Genomic DNA, 23,799 nt, shown 5'->3' with positions numbered 1-23,799 from the left:
TCACTTCTTTATCATTGTGCTAAATAGGAAGCCAACTCACTTCACTGTAATCCAAATCTATCTTTGAGTATAAATAAAGTTACCTTGACATTGATGGGAATCCATAGGCAATAAATTCAGCATGCAGTACTACCAGCTTACTAATTTAGAAATTCTGAAATAATCTCCGCTCGGCTCTTTTCATACTAGCAGGGGTAATTATAAAGGTCAGATATATTCAGTCTGCCACGTTTTGTGATATATCGCTCAATCTATGTAGATTTAAATTGCACAGTGAAGTCTGAGAGCTTTCATTTTTGCAAAGAAAAGAAACTGAATGGTGCGATATCCAGAGCTCTATATGGAGCATGGAGCACAACAAGTCTGTGGTCTGTGGATGGTCCATGTGCACTGTCATGGGTGAATTAAGACATTGCAGACCTTAGCAGACTCGAGGAAACTACGACTCGGCCTTCAAACTTCTCTTGGAAAAGTCTCAGTCGCAGCACAAACGTCAGAAATGTGGATCGAATGTCTGCACGGATGACGTGTCTGTCACAGTGTGTGAGTGAGTGGGCAGCTGTCAAAGTTAAACAGCATTTTAGACACATTAAATGTTGAGGCAGAAAATAAATAATAAAAAACACTCCACTAAGTTGAGACAGAGGACTGACACGCTGGACAGAGGCTGGACAGAGGGACGAGACATGGGTCATTTCTTTTTAAACTCCCTGTCAGTGAGTGCCAGTCTCTGCACACTGGAGGCAGCAGGTGATTGTACATGGACTCATGCAACTGAGAACCAGGCCTTTTATCATAATATGTATCGAAATCGCAAGAACATATTTCTAGTTTAAAGTCCCATCTGAAATTTTCATCTTTTTCATCACTTATTTATATCATATCGTATATAAATATTGCAGGCAGGTGATGTGCTTCACTGCTGAAGCCAAGAAGCCAAGAGGAGATTTACAAATGTGAGGCATGTGTGAGACTGAGGAGTCAGAGCTTTGCTGGGTATGACAAGGAACAGGAAACAGTAGAGTCAAGTTCATTTGTGAAAAAGACAATTGACATGCTTTTTCCAATTTGTGGATATGTTCATGCATCAGCTTTCTCACTTTCCTGTCAAATGTCTGAGCGTCATTGCCCTGTTTTCTGAATCAATTATGATAACTTGACAAGTTTTATCACACTGGTCACAGGGAAAGGACAGAAAAAACAGAGATAAGTTCAGGCTCAAAATCACTGCGTCCAATGTCTTAAACACAGGGAAAAAGCAAAAACTTGAGGTGAGTTTCAGAATAAAACAGGAAAAGGAAAGACCTGTCAGGGATTTTACATAGTTTTGTGTACATCATTTTTTTTACTTCTATATTTCATATTGTTTATTAAACTCTGTGCAATAAATGTATTCTTTATCCACTCATGTTTGCTTTCTATTCTATTCTGTTTGCACAACACCAAGAAAGAGTTTCACTGCATTGTAACTGTCAGAGTCCACCTGCCACAGGGCATGTACACTCAAATAATACAAGAAACTATCCACTAAAATGTGTCCTATTTTGACTTCAATAATAAGCTAAGCTTTTCTTAAACAAGTTAAAATCTACCAATGAATATAAACCCTGACAACAATAATAAACCGCAAAAATTAAATATTTAATCCACTTCTCTCAAGGTGTTTTGTCTTTGTGTTCAGCCATCAGAACATGAACTAGTGAACTAATACCTACTCACTTCTTAGCAACGGCAAAGCATTGTCATTAACTCTGAAGAAAGGTTTAACGCCACATTTGCAGGTTAATGTGTTGTGGAAGGAAGGAAAGAGGGAAGGGACAATAAGCACTTCCCTCCCGACTTGAGTCCGTGCCAGTCAACGCAAAAGATGAAGCAACAGGTTCCATTATCCCTCACCTGTGAACACAGATGAAGGATTTCTCCTCACAAGGGCAAACAAAGTCAGAGTCTATTGAAGAGGGGATTTAAAAAAAAAAAGTCACTCAACTCAGCCATGATTTGATGAACTTCTAAATCAGAGAAGGTCTTTTGTGGATTAAAGCATGAAGTGAAGTACAAATGTAGCAAATGTATTGACATTTTAAGCAAAATCTTTAAATTATCTAAAGAGTGGGATACATTTATTTATAATTAAACCTGCACTAATCAATATTTTTATGTTACAAAAAACTAAAACTGTGGAGTCGTCTGATTTTAGGCTGATTTGAACAGATTATCTGGCCAAATGATCCTGTAGTGTGAGGGATTAACATACGCAATTTTAATATCATCTTCCTGATTTCAAATTGTAAGAATTAAACAGGGATTGGGGCGTGAGCAGAACCCCACAATAACCGATGAGAGCGAGCTGACCGAGAAATGGCTGTTGCAAAAATTTTGTTTTAGAACCGTAACTTGTACAAGACAATTCCGGCTTCTCATCCATGATTTCATTGTGCACACACAACAGCTATCAACTGATGACAGTCTTATTCTATGCCTGTTTATATTCTGAAGTCACGTTAAATCTGTTAAGTTTCTGTGAGATCCAAAATCCCTGGAATCTCTTTTTTAAATCACTTAAAAAAAGCCTTTGGTGGCAAACTAACCTTGTGTTTGATCTGCCCTATAGTGTTTTTTCACCCAAGTAAAATCCGCTGGAGACAAAAACAACACAAAGGAGCTCATTACTATGTTACAACAATTACTATTTTGTATCTTCTACTTCAGAAATGTGTCGGTTCACTTTAATATTGTGTTCCTATTAAGGCTGATTGGATCCAAAGTCGATAAAACCCCCTGATTTGAACTTTGATTTTGCTTGAACCAGGGGATATGGGGAAAAACAAATGAATAGAGAGGTCCAGGTGAGATGGAGAAAAGGTTCAAATAGTTAACCTTGTCCAGAATTTTTTTTTTGTGAAGCGTAACATGATATCAAAGGTGTTATAATTCCTCAGAGTTATTTCTGGTTTCATTTTGAAGGGAGAGAATAAGCTGCCACGCAGACGACAGTTGTGGCTGTGCACTTGAAAACAACGAGGCATTTGCTGTCAGTGTGCGTCTGTGTCTGCGTCTGTGTGGCAGCAGGTAGTCACTGTGAGTTATAGAGGCAGAGCTCTGCAGGCAGCGAGATGCTGGCTCCTCTCAACTCTTCTACACATCCTCAAAGCAGCTGCTCGCCCACCGACAGTCAGTCAGTGTTGGAGTGAATCTGAGACACATGAAGATGAAAATTCTCCCATCGTTGGGAGTGAATCTCACCCAGTGGATGAAGGTGGATGAGAACAAGAAATGTCTTGTTTATTAAAAAACAAACCGCGGCGGTTGTTTGTGAGATGCCAGTGACAGCTGATGCTCAGACCAACCGACATGAAGGAAGACAGTGGTGGAGTTTTTTTTATACCATACAGTGGTGAACAGACCTAGAGGAATAAAAGAAAAACCTATAAAATACAGTGTCCTTCCCTTATATTATTTATTTATCAAAAAACACACCTCGGAAATGACAGGGTTATTTTGTATCCCACAATGATTCCATTACACACAAGTGTGATGTGTGTCATTTCCCAAAGCACTTTTCGAGCGAGCTGAGAATGTCATTGAAAATGAGATTTCCTCTTCACATACATTATACCCCATCAACACCGTGGAATGATTTGATAACACGTCCAGGTTCAGTTGTGAGGTAAGTTTACTCTCATCCACACAGGAAGAGCTCAGAGGCAGAGGACTATTTTCTCCTCACGCTAATCCAAAAGTAAATGCAGAAGTCAATCTGTTCGACTGTTTGCTTTTGAATTTTTGTCTTCTTATCCCTCAATATTCAAAGTTAAAGCAGACACTGCTCCTGTTTAAACAGCTGAATATCTACAAAACGTTCTGTTGAAATTCTGTTCTGATTTTCCTGATTTTAATGATGTGAAACTATTTGTACAACAGAAAATGTAACAGGAGGAACTTCAAACATAACTCCTTTAAAAGATAACTGGCAATTTCCCCAACATTTTCTGAAAGATCGGCAAACCAACAGGCTTCAATATGCATGTGATTGATGATCTGGAGCTCGTTCAAGCAATTTGACCAAATACTGTACACGATGCATCTGCTTCTCTTTCTCTGAGATCTGACCCTGGTCCTCAGCAGATGACAGTCTCACCCCTGCTTGATAATGTTAAAGAAATATCATCACCATCTGCGTGACACATCATCCTGACCGGCCCTTAGATGACTGATTAACATGCTTGCCAACTCACACGCTGCTGTTATCGCGCCAACTGCTGATGAGCACACAAGATATAGGGCGGACATCTCCATAGCACTGGCAAGGAGGACACGCGACTACACTACACTTCAAAAACCAACCACAACGATGGTGCAGTGATTCAATTGCTAAATTAATCAGACTATTTTTTGATAATTACAACAAGTTTTTAAGATTTTTCAACTTTTTAAATGTGAATATTTTCCTGGTTTGTTTGCTCCATATAACAAAGAAATCATTCAAACTGAATCATTTTGGTTTGCAGACAAAACAAGACATTAGAGAACATAATCATTTCCAGTTTTGGGAAACACAGAACATCATATTTTGGTATTTTATATTGAGAATATAATTGAGCGGTCAATCGATTGTGAAAACTATCTAGTTGCATCCCTAATATTATGATGCATAAAAAAATGTCATTACAGTATTTGTACTTATTCACAACAAAACACCTGTTTCAAAAACTGACAACTGAGATAACTGAAATACTGCAAAGTGCACAGTCTTAACTTAACTGCGTAAATGTAACAAAAAAATAAAGCTGCTGCATCATCATCATCATCTTTCAAGTAAATGCATAGTTTAATCTGCAATATTTCTGCTCTTTCCTCACAGCATCCAGGATGTTTTTGTTGCCAAGGAACTTCTGGTACAAGCTTCTCAAAATAGCTATAGAATGGAAAAGGTGCTGGTGTCACGTCTGTTCTTATGTTTATCGGTGGAAACAGACGTCTGTCACTAACACCTTTTCCTTCAGTAGTTACATCAATGTCACAGTGACAAATAATGCAGAACCCACAAAAGTCATCCTGTCTACTTTTGACCGTTCAGAATGAAATATTCTGTATTTCTGTCACGTTAGCCACAGCAGCACCACATTTCCCATGTGTCGCCAGCACAAAGAAGCCTTGTTTATGTTTTTAACCGATGATATGTCAGACATATCAGACTACAGATCTTAGGGCTTTGGAAGTTCCAGTGCAACTGCAAAAAAAGGAGAACAACTGAGCGTCCAGCTCGGGACAGTGCCGGACAGGTAATCAAAAATCCGGTCTTATGAACACGTTAACACAAGAGCATCATGTTTCAATGTCAGAGGTGAGGCATCATAGGTGGTGCAACACCTTGCTCGTGAGGGAAATACCTTTACTTTCATACAATAACGGAGCACACTGTTTCAGGAGATGTGCTCACCTCCTGTGGGTTTGGAAGAACATTCTCTACTCTTCGACGCCATCGATGACAAAAGTTGTGGTGAAGCACACATGATGTGCTCACTAAGCCCAAATCCAAAAACCAAACTCTATTATTTGTTGAATGTCTTAATGAGTCTTAATGAATTAATATGTGATACATTTGTTTTTGAGCCCCCCACATGAGTAGTGTGTTAATTTTTTCCCTGAAAAACCCGATGTATAAAATTATGGGAAACCCGACAGAGATGCAAGCACTGCGTAGGCCACTTTGCCCATGTGTACTGTGAGAAATGCAGGTGCATCTATGTCTGAACAATTGTTTTCAAGCCTCCCATCACATTTTGCGGTTGTGAACCGCAAAATGAGTAAAAATAACTGAAATGCTATGTCTTCCAGACTTCCACCCTGCCAGTTCCATTGCTGCATTGTTTTTGTTGGATTGGTTTGTGTATTTTTTGTTCAAGAAAAAAAGAATATTTGAGAATTGTGACCCGCTGCATCAAATATGATACAAATAAAAACCCCTATATGGAAATTGATATTTAAAAAAAAAAAAAAAAAAAAAAAAATGTTTGTTCAGAAGGACCAATAAAGGTTCCAGTTTCAAAGAACTGGAAAATGTTCTCATAGATACGATTGTATTTGTCAAACATAAACAAATTTAGAAGTTGCATCTAAAAAAAAGTTGGGACAGAGCCCATTAATGGCTGCCATCACTTTTTCTTTTATTGAGTTTTCAGTTGTTAACATAATGACAGGGCTCACAGGAGTTCATATTCAGCATTATTAAATATTAAGGGATGAAGAAATAGGATAACGGCAGCTTTTAGGTTTAATTTGAAGGAATTCAGTTCAAACACACGCAGCAGTGGTGGTATTAGGATTGACGGAAGACTTCTCTGTCTCAAGGCTTAAAAAGTCCCCACACTACCATCAAACTTGCGCAGCAGAGATAAATTAGCTGATTATTTGGCAAATAATATCCTCGTACAGTCAACGTCGATGTCCCGATCAAGATGACAACTACAGAGGATTCCTTACTTAGAAGTAAATGTGTCCTAATTTAGAAGTAGTAAGAAATCCACTTTCATCGTGGCAAATTTGCCGCAGCGAGAGTTAGGGCACGTCCCGCTCCAATCCCACAGTCTTGCTTTATTCATGTTTTGCTGAAATTCTCAGGACATGAAGAAGAAACTTTCCGACCTAAGGCACAGTTCAGCTTTCAAAGATAAAACATTTGGTGTAGGAAATGAAGCGTTATAGGAAAAATGTGGAGAGTTGAAACTGGAGGAGAAGTGAGAGATGGAGGGAGGAGGAGTGCTGCTGGTGAGTGTTAATGAATGTGACTCTGAAGTACATGCACTGATTGAAGAGCCTGAGTGCTAATCTCTGCCACTGCACAGAAACACGTCGCAATGTTAAGTATGACACAGTCCGTATGTCGCCGTAATCAGCCGCAGGTGCAGGAGCTGTCAGTCTTTGTGCTTTAAAAGAAACAAACTACTTAACAGAAGAGAGGGGGGAAAAAACGGTCTCAGAAACTTTGATCACCATTTATACCTCATGCTTCTCCTTTAAAGACTGTGTCAGATTTCACACTAATGAACTGAGAGCGGAGCAAGATTTTTCTCTCATTTGCCCCCTTTTCCTCAGACTCCCTGCACCTCCCTCTGTCATACTCATCACTGTCACACTCTTTCAAATCTCACATCTCTTTTTCACTCTTCTCCTTTTCCGCTCGGCGTCACCCTCTGCCTCCTCACCTCTCCGTCAGTCACGTTAATCACCTGTTGTAGTCACAGCACGCTCTCTTCACTCTCTCCTCTCTCTTTTTCTAGAAACACTGTTCTCTAACCTGTTCCCTTCTTGCAGACGTAGGGCAGGTTGTAGTTGCAGGGCACGTCGTTCCATTTGCCGTTCTCGTGGGATATCATCACCACGCAGTCCTCCCCTCCTGCAAAGAAGTTGTCTGGCTGGTTTTCACGCCAGTTCTCATATTGCTGCAACACACAGAGAGACACACACTGTTAGGCAAATGAATCTGTGACAACAGTAATACCCGCTCTCTTTTAAAGTCACTGAACATAATTTTCTTGACAGCAGGGCTTGCAAAATTATAATCTATCTATCTATCTATCTATCTATCTATCTATCTATCTATCTATCTATCTATCTATCTATCTACACTCTTAGAAATAAAAGTGCTAAGTAGAACCATAGGAGAACACTTTTTGGCTCCTGGTAGAACCTTTTTATAAAGGTTCCACCCCTTATCATCAAAACCCCTTATCCAGGAAAGGGATTTCAAAGGGTTCTATGGATCAAAATGGTTCTTATCGGAACCATCAGTGTTACCAAGAACCCTTGGAAAACCCCTTCTTCAGGAAAGGGTTCCTCAGAAGCAAATGGTTCCAGGTAGAACCTCAGCCCTTATAAAAGGACCCTTTTGGAACCATTATTTCCAAGAGCGTATCTATCCGTTGCTGTTTCCTCACCAGGTCGGTCTTGTCAGTCCACTGAAAGTCATCCTCCACTGTTCGGTCGTTTAAACCGATCCAGGTGTTGTCATGACTCAAACCTGATGATAAGGTGAAGCAAAAGGTGAAGTTAGCACATGTGTGTCCACAGAAAAGACAAAAGACATACATACATACAGACATATGTGTGCAGTGGAAAACAAAACAGGCTCAAGATAAAGCACCAAAGACTTTAAGAATTGAGGAAATGGAATCAAACATAGCCTGTAAATGTGGGTTGGTCGTGTTAATGGACAATAAGACAGACAGGGCAGGTTTATGTATAAAGCACTTTTCACACACATGTTCAAAAACAACACGGAGACAGAATTGATCTCAATTGACTCAAAACAGTCAAGCCAGAAGAAATACCAGCAATTAAAAGCTTAAGAGAAATAAAAGTGTGAAAAGGAACTCAAAGAAGATTGAGTAAGACATATAGTGAAAATAAAAAACAAAAATATAGAATAAGACAGAGTATAAATAATGGAATAGTCAGGCAGGTGGTTCCAGCACCGTACTGTGAAGTGAATAAAAGCTGCAATACAAAGTAGGCGACTCTATACTAACAAGGTTAGGCTTCAAATCTAACTCAAACTCCTGAGGCTTGGAAACACTAATCCTTTAAAAGTAAACTTTAAAATATATATATGTATGTATATATAAAAAACACAGCTGATTTTACAGCAGTTTCTTGGATCGTAAGTGACAGCATGTATTATCAACATTTGTAATCTGGGCTCTCTGATTGGTTTGATCTCACAATAATGGAGAAACATAATTTCTCTCTGCGATGCTCCGGTGATGATATTTGTGTTTTGTCAGAGGAGAAACTTCAATAATTGCATTTTTTAAAACTAATTTGTGTGCGTCTGTATGTGCATCATTTGTAATAGAATTAAACTCATAGTGTATCTGATTATCATCATTATCAGGCCCATTAATCTTCCTAATGACCCTGATCACCTTACTGCAGGGGCGGAGATGTCCATTTTTCGAGGAGATTAAACACACTTTTTTGCTAACTAGGCTTGTGTACATGTGCTCGATGAATGGCACTGCCCTGGCACCTGTCCGAAACAGCTTGGATCCATTATTGCAGAAGCTCGCTGCTGATAATCTGGCCTCGCTGCAGCACAAGAGGCTGTGGAGCTCTGCCAGTGGGACAGAGGCTAAGAAGGAGAAAATAAGAGTTTTGCGAAGCACCGCAGAAAGACTGTCGTGGTATGTACATGCTAATGCTGCCTGGCATCAATAAACTGCTCTCTGTGGTCACATCTTTAAGTCTATGAAAAGCATCGACAAAAATTGTGCATTAACACACTAATGTTGTCTTCTTTGCGCCTGTGCCAAAAACTTCAAATACGATTTATAAATGATTCAGGACAAAATGAAATGACAGATGGGTTGTCTCTCACACAAAGAACAACACAATGAAGAAAGATATCTCATGAACGGTATTATAATATATTACAAATGATCCATTACAAGAAAACCTCAGCAATGAACAATAAGACAGCAGAAACTAAATTATGACAATAAGTCATTTAAGTGAAGTTAATGTAAACAGATCACACACAAATCTGCTGTTTAACCTTCTCTCTCTTTTTTTAACACGTATTTAATCATACAATTTATGAATAAATACAGGGTTTTTATTTTTAAAACATAGAATGCACATAAAAACAGACATAGTCTTACATCCATTCATCTTCTACCATTACATTTTTATCCCCCACATGAAGGTTACAGGGGGCGCTGTTATGAATCCCTACTGAGATAGAGCAAACAGCCTGGAAATCACAGTCCATCACATGGCCACAAAGAGACAAACAACCATCCACTTACACCTGTGGTTAATTTAGTGTCCAATTTTTGTCTTTGTGGGCGTCACTGTGAAAAGTGAAGCCCACAAAGTAGGAGAAATGGCAGAGTCACCCCCTGCTGGTTGCAAAACTAACCCTGTTTGAATGGCCAAACGAACCTCATTCTAACTTTTCTGGGGAGCTAATGGTGTCAGTTTTGTAGCTTAAGGGCTTTTTTGTATGTATGTTCCCATTTAGAGTAAGTGTCTGGTCACAGGTGACGTGAATGTGTGTGAATCACAGTTAAAAAAAATAGGATTTTGTTTTGAAAGTGGAAGACTGTCCATTTATATATATATACAGTCAATGGTTTGAACACATTCAGACTTCAATTCCCTCATGGGACACACTTGCAGTTACCGCATCTTCATTTTTCACTTGTTTCACAACAAATCACATTGGCAGAGAGAATATAATAGTTTATTAAATGCTGTGTCACAGGCACTTACATCATAGCCCGTGGCTCTATTTCATTGCAACAAATGGTGAAACACATTCATTTGGCTGAACAGGCCTGGCTCCCAAGGCTGTTTTTCAGCAGGGACTGTAATAAAATGCCTTCAAGGGCAATTCAGTGCTGAACCCAGCAGACATTCATCACTGAGTTATGGAATTCACATAAGACAAGAGGTGTCATCACCAAGTATGGTTATAATAAAGTAGAGGAGGACATAATACGCTAAATCAACAGCTGGTAAGAGCTGTGTGTCAGCCAGCAAAGTGAGAGCTGATTAGACGATTGAGGCCAAATCATTGACAATATTTCAAGGTTCAGTGTGTATCATTGAGGTGGGTTTACTGGCAGGAATATAATTTCTCTGAATAAAAAAATGTTTGGTTTTTGTTCAAGTGGCGACCGTTAACATCACCCATACGAATCAGAACTTACGATTTGAAGCCTCCAGTGTTGACGCCGGGAGCCATGTTGGCGTTTAGCATATTGAATTCAGAGGCATCAGAGACACCAGATTAAATCACTCCTTTTGTCTCGCTCATATGTGCCGTACTCTATGTTGCCTTTTATTTTCTCAAATATTTTCCTAAATGACAAAATCATTTAAACTACTAACAAAACTAGCATCCAAGACCATTAATTCCTCAGGAAAATATTGACTGGCATTATAAATCAAATGAGACATAGGCTCATTTTGCCATGGGCCATACCATAACTCTAGTACCCCAAGGGAAGGGTACCAAAAAATTGAATTATTGGTGGTTATTTTAAATACTGAATACAAATAAAATACGTACTGCTCCGAACCAAACCATTCCATGAAGGAAACACATTAGTTGTGCATTGGCATCCTTGGTGAAGACTGGAAGACTTCATCTCACTTTTTATGTGTGGTCTAGGTTTAATAGCCTTATAATAAAGCTTTTTATATGTACTTCAGGCAAAGGTCTTGCTTGACAAAAGGTCGCCATTATGTTTCTACAGCAGCGAGAATTATAATGCATATCTTGTTGTCAGGCAGATAATTACATCCTTTCTGGTATGCAAATCTAAAGAAATAGACCAAGCTTAATATCTTATGTGATGCCTGTCACCTGGTAATGGTTGGCAACCTACATGTGACCTGGTGAGTGAATTCTTTAACCCTCAGCCCATCAAACTTTGGAAATGCTCCCACTAATGATAAACTAACCCTGCAGAAAATGAGTACAACTTCTACAGAAGCTTGCGTGCTCAAATCCATTTGCCTCATTTAAGATTTCCTGTTGTGTCATTAGATGAGACAGCCACAAAGGCGACGGCATCTGTGCCAAAGTCTGTCATTTGTCCTGTGTCGTTCTCGTCAACCCTCCGCTTACCTCTGACAAACTTCTGCTCAGCCAGGCTGTGGATGCTGGCCAGGTGGCCATTGTGCTCCCTGCAGTCCTTCTCAGCGTCCTCCCAGGTGTGTCTGCGGCTGAAGTACCTGTAGCAGTGGCCGTGGAACTTCCTCCACGTGTGCTCGCAGCCCTCAGTGTCTGCAGGTGTAGAGAGGTTGGAGAGAAGAGAAAAAGAGTGTGATTAGACCATTAGTCTAGGGTGATTTGGCCAAAGAACTGTTATCAATATAAAGAAGTTTTGATAATTATCCTGATAAAATGTCAGATAATTAAAGATTAAACACACAGTTTGTCATTTCTGAAGCTCAAAAGCCCTAGTTTGTTGACACCAGGAAGCAGCTTGGGATCATGGGAATTGTTGTCTTGTCTCATTTGGTTCCCCTGTGTGTTTGTGCTTTACAGGAAGAGCTTCTACAGCGCAATATGCAGCAAACAGCAATAAACAGTCATGATTTATTAGTGACAAATACACACAGTTTTACCCGTAGAGTTGTTGGAGACATTTTGGCTAATGTAAGCACACTACTCAACAAAACATGAAACATTTGTCCTGGTGTTTTTCGATATTTTAATGCTACATTAGGCTTTTACACTTCAGTGAAAGTTGAAGAAACCAGTTAACAATAATGGATAAACACAGAAACACCAGAGGCAAAAACATTTAATAGCAATCGTGTTGTGTCTCAAAGTATGTTTGCACAGTGCAAATAAAAATAAATATTATATCAATAGATACTGAACCTTTCTTATATCAAACGCAATATATACTGTTGTATAATTATTGCCCAGTCCCAGTCAATGGGAAATCCATGTAGACAGATAAATGTGACTTCTTAAAATATCAAACAACTCCAGGCAGCAGCTGCAAAAACTAAAAAGAAGAATAATGACATGATTTTATATCATTTTACTCTTCCTTTTCACATCCACACAGAAAAGTCCTCCCTGCTCTTTCCATCCCTCCCTATACCTTTTTCTTTTTGATTTGACTTTTAATCCACAGCAGAGACAAGTCTGCGGCGAGGCAGTTTAGAGCGGCGAAAAGAGCGTTATAATCTGTTGAATACATTATAACGCTCTATTCAAATGACAACACTGCTTAGAAACGGCTTCCATCGCACAGCGCTCACTTGGCAATTAAGCCCTGTCTCAGTTCTGTCACCACACTGACTCTGCCTGCTCCCATCCCTTCGTCCTCCTCCTCCTCCTCCTCTGCCTTCATCTCTTTCATCTATCCTCCCTCATCTTTCTATGGGTGAGCTGTGTGACTGTGAGCTCTACATTTCAGATGAGATGCACGTGGCTATGTGAAAGCAGTTGTTCAAATGTGTGTGTTACGTTGATTTGGCTCCGGCTCAATGTGTCAGCCATGCTACCCTAAGTCTACCTTCATCCTCACCCCCTCTTGTGCCTCACTCCCTCCCCACAGCGCAGGGAATGGGGAAAAGGCCAGAGCTTTTCCTCTCACAAATCTGAAGTGACACCAGTAAATTGGCCAGTGCAAATTGGCCTGTATGGGGTCCTACTTAGTATGCAGAGAGATGCACTTTGGCTGTGGGAAGAAGAGGCGAGAGAGTCCATTATGGAAGCCCTTTTTACACTGTAACATATTACAAGGGCCCAAACCATCATCCCGTACTGAGAGGGAGAAAGTGCTTTTCATTCTGTGAAGCTCTCTTCCCTTCACAGCGCTCTTCAGGGCCATTTAAAGACACAATGCTGTGTGTAGTGTGCAGTGTGGTGACATCATCCCACAAAACACAATACACTGGTTCACATTACGGGCTGAGTCACGCTGCTCCGCTCATGTGTACGTGACGGTCACAGAGCATCCTGGTTCAGGTTTCAGGTTAGAGCAGTAACGCCTGGTGTAATGGTGCATCAGCGGGACAACACGCAAGGTTTGTCCTATTTACATCAAACTGTGGGACCTACTTTAAAAACAAACATATATACGGAGCCCCAGACCTGACATGGGAAAAAAAAACTCTGGGTAACACATATTTACCAAGGATGCTGACTATTATGATGATGAATACTAAGTCATTCTGAGATACTTTTTATTTTTTGAACAAAGTCAGCTCACTGTGAAAGTGCATCAGGGAAATGGATCAATTCCTGATTTTCAAAAAATCATTAATTATTCCTTTAAAGGTTTGCAAATATTTTCAACTCATCCTTGTACAGGGCGATGCGGACTATTATGATGGTAAATTTCAAGTCATTCCGAGATACTTTTTGTTTTTTGAAGAAAGTCAGCTCACTGTCTGCATCAGGGCAAATGGATCATTTCCTGATTTTCAAAAAAATCATTAAAATGATTCTTTAAGAGGTTTACAAATATTTTCAACGCATCCTTGTTCAGGGCGATGCCGACTATTATGATGGTAAATTTCAAGTCATTCCGAGATACTTTTTGTTTTTTGAAGAAAATAGGCTCACTGTCAAAGTGCATCAGGGAAAACGGATAATTTCCTGATGTTGAAAAATTCATTTAAATTATTCCTTAAAAGGTTTGCAAATATTTTCAACGCACCTTTGTTCAGGGTGATGCCGACTATTATGATGGTAAATTTCAAGTCATTCCGACAGACAGACAGACACAACTTGCGTTATAGATATATGGTGATATTTCAAAGACATGGATGTCATTGAAAAGGAAAGGACAGAACTATGGATTTACATTTCTCAAACTTGTAACCAACACTCCATCATTGTACTTTCAAACCAAGAAGGGTTTAACCCATATGATTGGAGAAATTCTGATAACAGAGTAAACTCACATGAAATAGGTCCCCATCAATTATCAGGATAAACACAAAGAGAGATTATTAGACAAGGCTTTATCACACACAGGATTAAATCACCAGCTTTGGGTTTTGCTTTAGTGCTATAATATTTATCGTATAGAAAGATGCACTTGAGGTTATGTCCAACAGTAACAATACAACAACTCTAATCCCTCATGTTTCTGCTGCAGAATTAGTTTGCTCATCAAACACAAACATTCACCACATAATCAGTGCAATTACAGATTCCACTTCCTTTCTGTCCTTTTTTTGTGTAATAATGTCTTCTAAGAAACAACTGCAACTTGACAATTACTGGAAATGTAAATCTGAAAAGTGGAGAACTGCTTCATTACTTTGCTGCTTCAAATATCTCCTGGAAGTCTGGGGATTTGATCCAGTGACCTTGAAACACACTAATGAACAAATGAACAAAACCCTATTAGGCACATTCACAGATTCCTGTGGGTTACCTCAGCACCTCAGCAGCAGGAACTTTAACTTCCCATGTGGACTTGTGTGTGTTCTTTTCTTTGAAGCATTATTACAATGCACATAAGTGCAGTTGGTAGATGGTGTTGATCTAAAAAAAGGCAGCACCTAAACTGCTTAAAACAGCACATGCATTAAATCAAGCTGTCTTTTAATTTGCCACGTTACTGCCGCATTTAAATAAAGAGGTTGTATTTCCAAACCAATTAATTTTGCATGATGTATTCTGTAGATTTTAAAGATTACAGCTCTCGTCTGGGCTGTAATCTGAGTATGAATATAATTGCAAATAAATCTCCAGCTAATATCTTTTATGATGTCTCACTCCATTTATGTTTGTTAGCACTGGGACGCTAGTGAATCTTTTCAAATCTGTATGTGTGCGCTTGTTAAATACATACTTTAAAAGGGTTTTGTGAGCAGTCCTCAAATGCTCCTATGGTATTAATCTGATCAAGGCCAAATGCTGGGTTAAATACATACATAAATAAATACATATATAAAAATGCTGCACTCTTGCTGCAGTACATTGTCATTGGACACGAGAACCTCAAAAATCATAGCAAAAGTGCATGAGACGTTAAAAAAAGATGCATCTGAATCAGCGGTTTGCAGCCTTTTAACATGCTTATGCTACAAAAACATGTTACAGATGAGCATTAGCCACAGCCCAGTGTTAATGCTGTTATCTCTTAAATTACTCCCTGCTGGTCTTATTTTCTGTGCTGACGCGACTCTTTCCCTCCATCATCAGGGCTGGGAGCTATCTTTCCTTAAAATGTTGGACCACACCGCAGCTGGTACATGTTATTAGCATCAGGAGTGGGTCCACTTTGGCTCATGGAGGTGGAGGATGGTTTGTTATCTACAGGCGCAGGGATGAGAGAGTCAGGGCTGGTGTCACAGTGAGGTTAGAGCGACACACGCACACACACACACACACACACATACACATCAAACATACACACCTTCACCGCATTGAACATTCTCTGCTGTGGAGTCCAGGTCATCAGCCTACAGCACAGATGTAATGACAAAGTCTGGGGAAGGATGAATGACCTATAATGGTGTGTTTTTAACCGAGAGTGCACATTTCTACAAATGCCAGTTCAGGATCAGGATGAAATTACTTTACTTTTTTTTTTTTTTTTTTTTTTAATAGTCGCAGGGTCAGTGAGGTTCTCTGCTTAAAAATATGTTCTCCTTTTTTGATCTCAGATGTGAATGCTTTGTCCAGGATGGTTCCCCTTAAAGCTCTTGTTAAAGATTACACTTAATTCCAACATTCTTAGGTTTGTGGCCCTCCACTTGCTTAGATCCTATAATTTAACTTCAGAAAAGAGCAATTAGAATAATATATAAAGTTGGATATCTGGAATCTACTAATCAGTTTTTCATACCATCTTTAAAATTGACATTGTAAACACTAGATATCACATTGTCTGGTGAATAAAACTCTTTGCATTCTCCTGTTTGCATTCAGACATTTTTTTTTTTTTTTAAATGAAGAGAAGAGAATCCTAATTTACATGGATTATTTATGTTTGAAACTATCAAAGCAAGAACAAACACAGATGTGTGTCAGTGTTGGAGGTTCAACAAAAGTTTGAAATGTAAAATAATTACAGCTTACGATGCGGATTGAAAGTCTAGTACTATAATTGTAAGTGCAATGTCTTATGTATTTTTTCTATTTCTGATTTTCTTGGTTTTTCTTTGTGTTGTGTTGTGTCAAAGTCAAGGCCCGGGGGCCAGATGTGGCCCACCACGTCATTTTATGTGGCCCGCGAGTGAATAATTGGTCTTAGAAATCTGTGTTAAAATAGGTATATGTTGCTTTAAGATGTGCATTGACCATAAACTACATTTCCCACAATGCATGGCGATTGCATTACCCGCAAAGTGACTGCATCCCGCAACTAGATCGCAGTGTATCATTGTATATGCATCATGCGACGAGTGAAATTGAGATTGAGAGGAGTAGTTATCTTTATTTTACATTATATTTGGTTACATTTAGTTACATTTATTATTTATGACAGTTACATCTGGCCTTTTGAGGGTAACAATTATGCTGATATGGCCCTCAGTGAAAATGAGTTTGACACCCCTGTTACAGGATATAAGGTTAAAAATAAGCCATGTGCTTTAGCCTATTCCTTTTATGGTTATTGGCATAATTGTGTTAACTTATCTCACTTTATGATTACTTTTTAAATGAATGTAACTGAAATAAAGACATTCATTCATTCATTCATTCATTCATTCATTCATCTATGTCAATGTGGTACTCTGGGGAGAAATGTTGCCCATCCCTTGTGTAAAGTCTTTGTCTATTTAAGTTATATATCGGCCAGTTTCTAGTCAAGGAATCGAGGAAAATATCTGACGACAGACAAGATATGTGTATCAAACACAGGATGATACAGTAAGGAAACACGGGGGGAAGAAGGGACAGAGAGAACAAGAAAATGAAAGCATCAGAAATAATCTCAGTGACAGACAGAGAGAGAGAGAGAAGAGGGGATGATCAAAAATAAACAGGCATGTTTTTTCCTACTCAGATCTTCAACCAAGTCTCTGTTGATTTCGACTCCCACTCTCCGACAGTGTGGCTCAAAGCCCTATACGTCACATCAACCTCTTCAAATATTGAGACATTATGCACGTTGTCTTCTTTTTCACCATCGTGCTGCTGATGTCAGGCAGAGCAAGAGGTAGGGGGTAAGTTTCGGCAATTAACATTTCCTGCAGATTTTTACCAAACGGCAGTTAGGAAATAAAAAGCCACAGACTTCAAGCTGACTGATTGGGTCTTTTATCCACATCATCAAGTGATATTTCAGCTGCTTTTTTTCCCCTTCTTTTTTTTTTTTTTTTAGATCCAGCGACTTATGAAAAAGCATGTGTTTACATTTATGTGTGTGTGTGTGTGCCTGTGCAGCAATTCTACTGCCTCACTGTGCGTCTCTTTGAAGGCTGGAGGCTCAGTGTCCCATTTGTGACAGGACAGATGACAGTGATCCAGAGAGAGAGGAAATAAGTGTTAGAGAAAGAGAGAGAGTATCCTGAGAGCCAGAGTTGAGAGGGGAAAATGTGAGAGGAATTGTTGTTATTATATTATTATTGTTGCATCTTATTTGTAACAAGGGGCAGTTAATGGAGCATCCTGATAGTGTGTCTCTCACAATTAGGCGTAATGATGTTGTGAAACAGAGCTCCACAGAGTGATTGACAGGCTGAAGCCACATAATCAGCCCATAGAGGTGTCTCTGCTGACTGATGCTGATGGAAGGTGCTGAGGTGAAAGTGAGGACGGCTCAGGCTTTTTATGGTAAGTAAGCAAAAGTGGATACAGCAGGCACACAGCAGGTCCAGTTTAAGTGTTTCAACACAGTGTAATTAGTATTTCGGGCAAGAAGGGTGCACACTGTGATCATTTAAGTTCACTGTCTGCATCCACTAAATGTACTAGTATCATGGGCTGGGAATGCAGAAGGTTGCATCAGCATGCAGCTAATGTCAGGTGAACACAACAAGTAAACAAGTCACTGTAGTGCAAATGTGCCCTTAACATCATCATGCAAAGGGCAAAACATGTTTTGTGTATGACTGTGTGTGTGTGTGACTTTTTTAGGGTCGAGTTAGAGAGATATACTGACATATAGTGTCGAGATTTCTATATTTTAATAACAGATTGTCACCCAACCCTTTCCCAAGAAGTGCATCAAGGACGTTGTTGTGTGGCAATTGTGTGGCAAGATTCCACCCAAAAATGCAAGGACTTTGTCAGAAACATGGCTTTGCGAGTAGGCTGCCGCTACAAAGCAACACCTTTTGCACAGAGTTCACCAACTTGTGGCCCGGGGGCCCTTCAAAGGTTGCGCGCGGCCCTTTTTCACTAGATTGGCCCCCTCCTTACCAGCTCATGTGGCATCCGGGTCATTTGGAAATGGTCATTTCAAAATGTATTTGCACACTGAACATGTTGTGAATATATGGGTCCAATAATTGGTTACGTTGGCTGTAACCAGTCAGGATAGTGGTGAATTTGTCTGAAAAGAAGCTCGGGAAAATGGACTTTGGAATTTCGCAGAGCATAATTACGCGACCTATTTGAATGCTGAGTTGATTGGACACGCAAGAAAAATATTTAAAACGTGCAAATAATTTGCACACAAAAAATGCGTCCTGTGTGCAAATGTTGCACACACAACTTTTAAGTTGTGTAACTTTTATATCAACAAAGGATCAAATCATTATGTCTGTTAAAGGTGCAGATTGTATTAAAAAAATCCACTTTAACTCTGCAGTTCTCTCTTCTAATCACTGTTGTACTTTAACGTCTTCGACTCTCTTACAAAGCAGCTCAATTTGCAGACAGGCAAAGTTAGCTGCTAGCTGGCGAGCACAGGTCAGCAGTCCCTCAGGGTTCAAACTTGCTTTTTCAAGCTAAAAGTAGAGTGAATATTTAAAATATGTTAATCTGATGGCAAGAAGCACAACTTCAAATGCATGCTAATGCTGCTGGTGTCTGCTGCATGTGGAAGTAGCCATCTGTTTGCTAACCGTTTGATAAGCACCCTCAAGTGGCCAGCTATTCGGCCTAAGGCGATGACTGAATTATACTTTTGGCACTTTGGGTTTGTGTTTCCATTCACATCTCAAACAAAGATTAGGGACATTAGAGCAATATAATAATGTAGTTGTGCTTCTGCACATAATGGGAACAGAGAACCTCACGGTATGTTTTGTAAATGGCTGCTTTGAGACGGTTTTATGGTCGCATGGAGACACACACAGGTCGACAGGGAGAGAGAAATCCTCAGAATGGCTAGTTGTCAAGAGACTGGTGCCAAATCAAAGGAAGGAGATAAATAAATGAGTGACAAAACAGTCAAAATGCTGATAATTTAACCTTTTCGCTTCATGCAACATCCAGTCATGGTCTATGGGATGTTTATAGCAGGCACAGCGAGAGGAAAAGCTTGCAAAGACAGCGGGAGGAAAACATCTGGGTGACTTTGAAAAATGGGTTCACTGCTGGGGCACTGACGACAGGAGCCTAAGTCAAAAAAGGCTCAAAGACTTGTGATATAAAGTGACGTCTGCATCTGGGAAAACACTTCAGCAAATGAGGTCAGGAATTTTGGAGGCTGTGATGCTAAAGATAATGAAGAGCAATGCTTCCTCAGGAGATGGAGAATGTCATCTGTCTGTGTCAGCAAGAACATTCTGTCAACAATTACACAGAGAGGGATTATTACAGGAGGTAGTGTATAAAAGATGAATTTACAGTTGAGACTTCAGTTTGCAGACGCATCGCGACGCATCGCCAGGCCTCTGTAATTGTGATTCTGAAGAGTTGATACACTGATTGGTAACTGCTGATTGCATGCTGATCGGGGGGCTTTTGTCTGCAACTTGCAAAGCTCGTTGGTGACTTGAAACTTGGGCTGAAAATCACGTTGTGTGAAATAACACTCCCCATTAGTATCATCATTAGCAACCAAAAAACTGAATGGAAGAGCGGTGTTACGCAAGTCAAGAAGTCAAGGTGAACAGAAACTGTTCTGGCAGCTTTCAAAGTCTCATTGGTTTTTTTCTTTAAGTTATCATTTTTCATAGCATTAGAATTGAGTCATTTCAAAGTCTACAAGTCTTGTTTGACCCTGAGTACTGTGCTGTGGAAATGACTTAAAGCCTAAGCCTATTTATTTTTTTTGTATTCAGTGCGTCGTCTCATTAAAACCTCCGACATCGTTCACGCAACCTTTTTGAGACTACTGAGGATGTAAGCTACACAACTGTTTTTCCCCAGTCATCATGACATGCTGAATAAATGCTGAGAATCAGAACCAGTAGAAAAAAATACTGCAGGAGCAAGCAGGAAACTAAACTGGAAAATGTTTTCTGTGGCAGAATCAGCTGAAGTTCCCCTGAGATAAAGGATGCAGGTAAAAGTGCTGTAATAAAATGTGCCACTGCAAATTAATCACAAAGGGGAGTGCAATAGTCGGAGCCAGGCTTCGTAACTTTTCTATTAGCGTATTTGAGCAGTTTTTGTGGGAAAACAAAAACACAAGCACACTACACCTTAAGCAATGTAGTGTTTTTGACTTTTCCATAAGAGCAGTTCATTTATGCACAGCAGAGGAACACAGACCCTGTCTCTCTGTCTCTCCCCCCACTGCCTTTCTTCTTTTCATCTAACACAACACTTGCTCTGCTCAGTCACAGTTTCACTTCTGACTGAACCTCCTTCCCCACAGGAGATGAAAATTAGCGTTTCTTCAGGAAGTAAAAATGGTGAATGACATCACTCCAGCTTACCCGTTCACAGAGGCGCGTTGAACACAATGATATGTGGAGTGTGAGTGATGGTTTGCTGTTAATGCATGTGAGTGGATCACAGAAAAAAAGATTGCTTTTCATGTCAGATGAGAGCAGCCACACTGCTCATGACACGAGTGAGCCATTCTACTCCCGAGAATAGAGCTCGGCAAGCTGCACAGTATTGTCACTGCATATATGTCACCAAACTCATCAGGACAACATTTCAAAGTCAAAGCTTTTAGCTTCGTGAATTCATTCAGGTTTTTTTCCAAAGATCTTCTCTTTCCTTTATAATAATATATAATAATATTAGGGTTGATGATCTTGGTGTTTATTTGAGAACAGAAGGGTATTTTTATGGTCATTTTGAATGTAAACCTTGTGTTAAACATAGCAGAAGCTGTGCAACAAACAGCTATATGAACAAAGAAAAGACACGACAGCTGCACACACCGCACTCACTGAACACAAACATCCATGAGGCTCCAGTTAAAGTGGCTCTTAACTCAGGACAGTGTTGTGGGCGAAGTAAAAGAAGAAGCTCCATCTCACTCTCCTCTCAGTCTTTGCACGTGTCCCTCTCGACATGTTATTAGAATGCATGAATCTCCATTAGCATTAATAGTCTCTTAAGACCTGGATGATGCGCCAAAATTAATTTTGGGCTGAGCTTTCTGCTGAGTCACCTGTTTAGACAGCGGCAGTGCATTCTGGGACAAAACAAAGACAAAGCAGCCAAGCTGGTGAACTCAGGCGCCTTTCTTTTAAGCCTCTCTGTCAAGTGGCTGAGTCACAAAATCACTCCAGGAACAGTAAGATTGAATAGGGAAAAAAATATGAAAGAACTATGAAGTAAAAATCAAACAGCAAAGTACAGCTTGTTAAAAACAGGTAAAGTACTTGGTGTACTGTGGCTTAACAGAAGGGCACAGTGGAGAGTGACACAGCAGAGTGAGCAACAACTTTTCATTAAGGGACACCTCTGGACCAGAGACGATGACAGGAAGCACACAATGACCTGTGATGATAAAACCTATAGTTGGAGCCCAGATCAGCAACAACTGCAGCTGTATTTTAAATAAGAGGTCACAAGAAGGACAATGCAGGATTGCCAAAATATGATATATATTCCTAAAACTTCAGGTCCAAAAATATAACAACTAATATCACAACAATCATGTTTTTCCAACCCTTTATTTAAAAATATTTGAAGGGGAGATATTATACCCTATTTCTCCAAGTTAACCTAGTTCCCTGGTGTCCTAATGAACATGTCATGCTTTGGTCAAAATACCATAAGGATGAAGCACCACAACAGTTCAATCACCCTGCCAAAACAGCCCTGTTCAGAATGCTCTGTTAAGTAGTATCTCTTTAGGTCCACCTTCAAAAAAAAGTAAAACGAAACTTAAGGGACAGGAAATGACATCAGCCACAGAGGCTACTGGGAGCTAACAGCAGTTAGCATTTGGAAAAGTGATCATTTGCAGGCTCTAGCAGACACATTGCCGTCATATATAACATGTATCCACTGGACAGATAAATCCTCTGAGGCTGGAAGTTTGTGTAGAACTCTGAACTGCACTGTGGAGCCAAGAATAGAACGTTTTGCGGACTTCCCGTTTTCGAATTCCTGTCATCTCCTGTATTTAGACAGAGGAGGACCACAAAAACATGAGTGAGTTATTTTTTCACCCTTTGCAGACTGATAGAACCGACAAGAGTCCCAAATATAAGGATTTAAGCTGTCTGATGTAGTTTTGTGCTAGTTGACTATGTAGCCACCACTATATAGCACTATAGTTTGCATATCCTTAGCTTTTCCATGATAATTTATCTCAGATGCAAATTGGAACTTTTGCTTTTTTATTTTTATTTCTAAGGCCAAGTATTTGTTGCTCATTTTAACCACTACCCTTGCCCCTTTGCCCTTGGAATGGGGGAGTGGTTAAACTGTACCCCTATGAAATGGTACAACCCTTCAAGAATTTGATAAGTCATCACATAAGCAGAAGTGGCATATTTTTGCTAGAGAATCAGCATTTTCTGAAGTATGACAGCGGTTGTTCCCTCACTCTAAGCATGAGCGAGCTGCCAAATTGTCCAGCGTCAAGCTCATCTATCATTATACACAGCGTCACTAACACACGCAGTATTTCACAAAACGTGCAACTGCAAAGATGCATTGATCAATATTTTCCTTTACATTCACTTTAGAGGCAAGTAAAACACCATGCGTGTAAGCAGGGGGACATGCAGGTGTTAGATAAAAGCCCGACTCTGAGGGTGGATGTGTGATAGAACGTGTGCAGCGACAGGGTGACAGAAGAAGAACTGCATCTGGTGCTTTCTGAAACACTTCCCACTGCTGTGAGTCAGCTCAGTCTGCCCTCCCTGTCACCAGCCTCACTGCGTAGGTTGCTGCATGCTGCCAATCTGCAGCACTGGTGTTGTTTATGTCAATGTGTGGAAGAAAAAAAAAAATTTGCCTGACCCAGATTCACCTGCTATCCTCTTTGGGGGGAA

At 39.9% G+C, this 23,799-nt stretch overlaps 1 protein-coding gene across 1 annotated transcript in view; it reads right to left on the bottom strand.

Annotated features, from left to right (window-relative positions):
- ncanb (neurocan b) overlaps window positions 1-23,799 on the bottom strand; it is a gene marked incomplete at both ends in the record, with an annotated part of 113,984 nt that overhangs the window by 5,281 nt on the left and 84,904 nt on the right. Inside the window, 3 exons of the mRNA XM_083888228.1 lie at window positions 7,298-7,442; window positions 7,938-8,020; window positions 11,636-11,794. Of these exons, the coding sequence (XP_083744354.1) occupies window positions 7,298-7,442; window positions 7,938-8,020; window positions 11,636-11,794 (387 nt within the window). The remainder of the gene's footprint in view (window positions 1-7,297; window positions 7,443-7,937; window positions 8,021-11,635; window positions 11,795-23,799) is intronic.

This window comes from Microchirus variegatus (assembly GCF_963457635.1).
Source record: "Microchirus variegatus genome assembly, chromosome: 4".
Classification (NCBI taxonomy): domain Eukaryota; kingdom Metazoa; phylum Chordata; class Actinopteri; order Pleuronectiformes; family Soleidae; genus Microchirus; species Microchirus variegatus.
This window is presented reverse-complemented; position numbering and strand designations above follow the sequence as displayed.